This window comes from Sinocyclocheilus grahami, unplaced genomic scaffold (assembly GCF_001515645.1).
Source record: "Sinocyclocheilus grahami isolate Dianchi unplaced genomic scaffold, SAMN03320097.WGS_v1.1 scaffold385.1, whole genome shotgun sequence".
Classification (NCBI taxonomy): domain Eukaryota; kingdom Metazoa; phylum Chordata; class Actinopteri; order Cypriniformes; family Cyprinidae; genus Sinocyclocheilus; species Sinocyclocheilus grahami.
In genome coordinates this window covers 480,311-486,950 of record NW_015505564.1, presented here as the reverse complement: position 1 = coordinate 486,950, position 6,640 = coordinate 480,311, and the positions used below count along the sequence as shown (strand labels likewise).

The window sequence follows — 6,640 nt, the reverse complement described above, 5'->3', positions numbered from 1 at the left end:
AGATATTATTTTACACTCACTACTGTGAAATAAACTTTAACAATACTATTTTTGTTAGGTCTGGTATTTATGTTATAAAGCAGGACTCACCAGTGTCTGTACTATAGCATGATTAGTAGCATTCATATGGGCGTTTAGGGGAAAAGAGCATTCTCCATCGCAGTAGTTTGCTGCATAGCCCTCAGGTGCAATAATCCAGTCCTGACAAACACATATATTTAAATCAAAAGGGATGCTCACACTAAAAATGTATTTTAAAGTAGATGAAACACTCATTTGGGATATATTTACGATATAAAACGACATATTTGTTTTATATCCAAATGACCACTGAAGGCTGATCCAGTTTGAGATTTGGAATACCGATTATGCAAATGTTCTTCATCTTTACCTGCCAGCCCAGTTCTCTGAAGCTGACGTACAGTTCATGCTTTCTGCAGGCGGTCTTCTGATCACTGCTGTTGTAATCTGCTATATACAGAGAAGAGACACATTAACATCTGCTAGGTCATACACTTTTATTAATTATTTTATTTTATACTTTCATAGTCGATTTGTCTTAAAGCGATCCCTTGTGAAAAAGAAGTGTGCTTAATTGTATTGACTTCAAATGTTAAAGGCATATTAAAAAAATGCACTTGCAGATAATATAATATAATAATAAAATAAATACACATTTAAAACATGTACTTTGTAATAATCTTACTGTATACAGGTGCATCTCAATAAATTAGAATGTCGTGGAAAAGTTCATTTATTTCAGTAATTCAACTCAAATTGTTTAAGTATTCTAATTTGTTGAGATAGTGAATTGGTGGGTTTTTGTTAAATGTGAGCCAAAATCATCACAATTAAAAGAACCAAAGACTTAAACTACTTCAGTCTGTGTGCATTGAATTTATTTAATACACGAGTTTCACAATTTGAGTTGAATTACTGAAATTAACTTTTCCATGACATTCTAATTTACGGAGATGCACCTGCATATTAAGTTAAATATTGGACTTTTGATATTACAGTTAAAGTTAAATATTTTAAATATTTAAATTACAACTTCATTAAAATATGAAGTAATGTGTAATTACAAATATATACATGTATATTTTAATATACCATAAATGCTTGGTAAGTACATCCAACAATACACTTTGTTCAAAGACAATAGACAAAATTACATTATGAAATTACATCTAAAGTTGTACCTACTTAAGTGGGTCAAAATCACTCTTACTTTAAGCTAATTGCATTTAATATACATTTTAAACTATAATACATTTTCATTTAATTGAAATTCACTTGCAATTAAGTGTCTGAAATCAGTACACTGCAGTATATTCGATTAAAGTATATTATTTCCATAAGTACTCTTTACAAATGAACCCAAATTGCAGAATGGCAGCCTCACTTTTTACCTTCATTGCATACAATGAAAATAAATAGTGACTGAGGTTATATTTTTAGCCTTACATTGTATTTGTGCTACATGTAAGAAAGTCAGCCATACAGATACAGAAGGCATTTCTTGCCAATCAGTTGAAAAGTATTTGGTGCACTTTTAACCAATAGGGTGCCTTAAAATTCCATAATGCAAAGTTTGTCTTAATGCAAGCCTGCTAATCCTGTCAATGTCACAACACATTTGCTGTGCAACATAATGTGCCCAATACAAGTCACTGTCAACAACATTTACAGTTTGTTTCAATTATCTGTGCCGCCCCACCCTTGTGTTCTGTTAGCTGCATGTCAGCAGCAGGTATGTTTGAGTTTTCAGCAGGGGAAGGTCATCTCTGGCACTGACTCTTGCTCTGAATTCAAACTCTGACACATTCTTTCCACTGGTGTGCTCATATGCACTTTTTTATTTTTTATTTTTTGCTAAGTGCGGTTGAGTGGGAGAGGAGAGAGAAAGCTATGATATCAGTTCAGGCCAGCTGCAATCCCTTCCTGTTGTTTTTAGTTCCCGTCCCAAAGAGCAGCACTTTGCCCATCCATATATCTTACTGACCAAAACAGTAGCAAGACATGCCATTCAAGACGAACAGTTAGAAGAAGGTGCCACCTCTATAGCATTCGATCAAACTTACCCCCCAATCCCATATACACCACACTTTTGCCTTTTCTGAGAACGTACTTGCTGTTACACTGTTTGTTTTCTTTTTAAACAAGCTGCTGAAGCCTCCCTAATGAAACCATACTGTAATTCATTACTGTAATGACATTATGATGTAAGTAAATTTAATTTACTGCTCTTGTAAAACAAATTAAAAGGATATGTTGATTCAACATGACAATGAAAATCTGTCATTCAATACAGCTAAGAAAAGCAACTGATAAATACACCTGTTAGAATAAATGTTTAATGCTTTGTGTATTTAGTAATGTACAGATGTGTGACACAACCCCCCAAACCCCGCTTACAGCACAAAAAAGTTGTTCCCCTAAGTTTATACAATGAGCTCACATTTGCAGGAAACACATTTTAGGACATTAGATGGAGACCGCTCTAGGGGGGTGTCTAAATTACACTAGCGTATGACAGGGGTACCCCAGGGCTCGATACTTGGCCCCCTTCTCAATATACACAATAAATGCAACTTAGCCAGCCTGGCAATTCCACGAAATATCACAGTCCATCTGGGCTCAATAACACTAACAACATCCAAGTCAGTCAGGAACCTGGTGGTAGAGTTTAATGAAGAGCTTAACATTACCCACTACATTGCTATGACTGCCTAGCCAGGCAGATCTGCATTCTTCAATGTCACCAAGATCAGATCTTTCCCCTTGTTTAAACCCATTGCCATTTCAAGACTGGACTACTGCAGTGCTTTATTAGGCAACCTTCCAGCTAGCACAATTAATTCAAATGATCCAGAATCCAGACCAGTGGTACCATCACAACTGGGAACCTTTCCAAACAATTCACACCCACTTGTTGGTGAAATTATCTTCGACACTCCACCCGAGCAGCTGAATCCCTCACAATAAGACACAGCACTTCCCTGAGCACTTGAAATGCAACCATCTAAATTGCAGAACCCTCTGTTGTCACCACTCTATATCTTTACTTATAGGTTGCTTTGAATAAAATGATCTGGTAAATAAGTAGAGTAAATTAATAAGAACCAAACCCAGCTACTTATGATTAAACTAGACATTTTACAGATGCAAATGAATTATAAAATTTACACACAAGTCTTTTTTGGGTCAAATGATACTTGATAATGCAGAAAGACAATTATATAATTAAAGCAGTGGTTCTCGATATTTAGATAGAACTAAGTTTGCATTGCATATTTCCTGTGTTTAAATATAATTTGATTATCTTTGAAATAAGTGAGCTTTTTCAATATAATTGCACAAATCTTTCAAATTAAGGCAAATTAAACATTTACAAAAGGGACAAATGTCATAAAATGGGGAAAACCTATATTCAGCTACAAAACTTTCCTTAAACATTGTCTATGAGTAGAGTAGAGAAGAAATTAAGGCTGTAACCGAAACCACATGGTGAGTGTGTAGGCAAATCTCTGAGGTCATTCTAAATACTCAACAATCATCCAGTGCGAAGGTGTTTCCCACTTTCTCCTTTATGAAGAAGGTTTGTTCAGTCCACTGTTGATGCAACTGGTTGGCAAAAGCTTCCTGGTCCTAAAGCTGTAATTTTCTTTGACCAGTAAATTTTCATGTTTGCATCACAGCCAAGCAAAGTTTTATCAAACAATGGAAGACAAGGGCAACCCTTTTGAAAGCAGTCATAATTTCTAATGATGCTAATGGTAAATACTGTTGTAAATACAAGTAACTATTGTAGTTTACAGTAATCTTCATGGCTGAAAGAGTTAAATATATTCCGTATTGACTGCAGATTATTTTAAATAATTTATCTTCAAACTATAGGTACTGGGTTTGAAGCTTGGAATATAGTGTGAAATCTCTGGCCTTTTTTAGCCCACAAAGTAAGACCCCTTCTTGTATTTCTCTCACTCTGGCAGGACTAGGGTAAATATTTACTGAGATAAATCCGCCAGCAGGAGTGGCCCCCGAGCTCTCCCGAGTGGCCTTTTAGTCAGTCCCCCAGGGGTCTCCTTCCTCTCTGATCCCGAGCAGTGAACCTGTCTTACACAGACCCCCAACTGCGACATTTATAGTCAAGAATGTTCTACACCTAACCACAGGCCTGAGAATGAGGCCAAACTACAACCCAAGAATGGCAGATTTTGACACACTAGTTTCACACACACATACATAAGGGAAGTTGACATCCTGTGGTGCGATATGCTATACTCCATCTATTTTAAACAGAATTTCATACTAAGAATATTGCACTTTTTAAAGTTGTTTGTCCATCTTCTTAAACGGGTTGATCTCTTGAAATCTTAAGAACATGTCTGGGTTATTTTTCTCTCCAAAAATCTAAAGGCAAAAATAAGATATATTTAGCCATAAAAAACAAAGCCATTTTTAGGATCAATACTTACTACCAATACTATTATGTCATAGTTTCTATATTGTCTGGACTGCATTCATCACTGAAAATTATGAGAACTATAAACAAACACTGGATTTATAATACTAATGAGTGTTAGTGTTTTATTGATTGTTTGCACATTTTAATGATCTTAAAACAGGCCTCATCTTTAAGCACAATATAATTTCTTGACTTGAAACTTTTTTTGTGAGGTTCACCCGAATATGATGCATCTGTGTATTCAACATACATGAGAAAAAAACATTCACAGATAAACACACTGCATTCACATACACCAGTTTTGTTTACCTCCACCTTTTCTTTATTTACTGCCACTATTTACAGTCAAGGGCTCTTTAGGAGTAAAGCAGATATTTAGTGTGGAGTTTCATTGAGTGTAAAGGCCAGATTTGTGGTACCCCATAAAGCAATTCTCTTCCTGCCTGTAAAATTTAATGCCACACTGTTACTGCTGTGAGTGGGTCCTGTGGACCTCTGGCCTTTGAATGAAGACTGCTGCCTGCTTATCATATGTAGGAATGGCTATTATAAGTCATTTAAAGTTATAGTTCACCCAAAGATGAAATTTATGTCATTTACTAACCTTCAAGTTGTTCCAAACCTTTAAGAATTTATTTCAGCTGTAGAATAGAAAATAAGATATTATGAAGAGTGTTGGTAACCAAACAGTAGGCGGTAGCCACTGATTTTCATAGTATGAAAACAATAAAAAACAAAATACTATGGAAGTCAATGCTTTTCAACAATAAAGAAACTCCATCATGTTTGGAACCAGATTAAATGATGACAGAATTTTATTTTTTTAGGTGAACTATCCCTTTAAAGATTTGATTCTACTTAACAATTCTGATTCATTAACAGGTCATTTAATAATTTTAAAAGAATTATAAAAGAATTAACTAATAATTAGTCCTAACTACACACTAAATGAGATTGACTAATTAAAGGAAGATGATGAATTAATCCCTCCAGGATTTCGCGGGGCCTTTTTCTGATTTTTGCGGCCTAAAATTATTGATTTTGCTGCGGCTTTTCTCAAAATGTGCGGTAATATTTGCTCATAGTATGAAAACAATAAAAAACAAAATACTATGGAAGTCAATGCTTTTCAACAATAAAGAAACTCCATCATGTTTGGAACCAGATTAAATGATGACAGAATTTTATTTTTTTAAAAGAATTATAAAAGAATTAACTAATAATTAGTCCTAACTACACACTAAATGAGATTGACTAATTAAAGGAAGATGATGAATTAGTCAGTCCCTCCAGGATTTCGCGGGGCCTTTTTCTGATTTTTGCGGCCTAAAATTATTGATTTTGCTGCGGCTTTTCTCAAAATGTGCGGTGATATTTGCGACATTTCTTATTGTTTTGCAGTGAAAATATACAACAGACAACATTCTTCTATCATTGTTATGACTTTTCTGACTTCGAGAACCATTGTAGGGCTCCAGACTAACATTTGAGGACACCAGCACCGTTGCCGTTAAGTCCCGTTAAGTCCCGTTAAGCTCCACAGAATGTGGCACCAGCACCTGACACTAAAGCACTCACCCTTTCGCACGTGTACATCTCGGAGATGTCTATTTGATGTAGAGTGTTTGCTCATCTGCAATACGTCTCAAATAGACATTTATTAGAATGCATGTAAAACTGCTTCTGAGACGTTTATCAGATTACACAGCAGATATTTCCCAGATCTTTAGCAGACGTCTTACAGATGTACTTGTGCTGTCTGGGTAGTTGAGATGCAGATAAAATTAACTTTTATTACTGTCATTCATAATGTCCAAATATAATTTAATAAATACAAAAAAATATATATTAGGGAGTGGAAATGGCTAATAAGCCTATAAGTACTTCTCTGCTTTCCTACATTATGAAACTTTTAGTTTTATAAATAGGGGCAACCTATGAAGGATGAACAAATAATGTCATCACAAAAAAAATTACTTTCAATTTCGGTAATACTTAAAGCATTGAAGTGCTGGGAAAAGTTGTGTGAAGCATTTAAAAACACTTGAAAACATTAGACCATTTCTGCCACAAGTTGTTCCTGTAGTTTTACTATGTTAAATCCATGGTGAATGGTGGTGATTTGTGCTTATTGAACAGTCAGTGGCATTTGTTCTGATATCTGTAGCT

The 6,640-nt window shown here is 35.0% G+C and overlaps 1 protein-coding gene across 2 annotated transcripts in view; it reads right to left on the bottom strand.

Annotated features, from left to right (window-relative positions):
• The window catches only part of bmp6 (bone morphogenetic protein 6), a 51,028-nt gene that overhangs the window by 2,990 nt on the left and 41,398 nt on the right, over positions 1-6,640 (bottom strand). The window contains exons 5-6 of one of the 2 annotated variants that reach the window (XM_016231237.1): positions 392-471; positions 91-201 (exon numbers count right to left, since the gene is read on the bottom strand). In XM_016231237.1, the coding sequence (XP_016086723.1) occupies positions 91-201; positions 392-471 (191 nt within the window). The remainder of the gene's footprint in view (positions 1-90; positions 202-391; positions 472-6,640) is intronic. The other variant, XM_016231238.1, reaches the window with a different exon arrangement.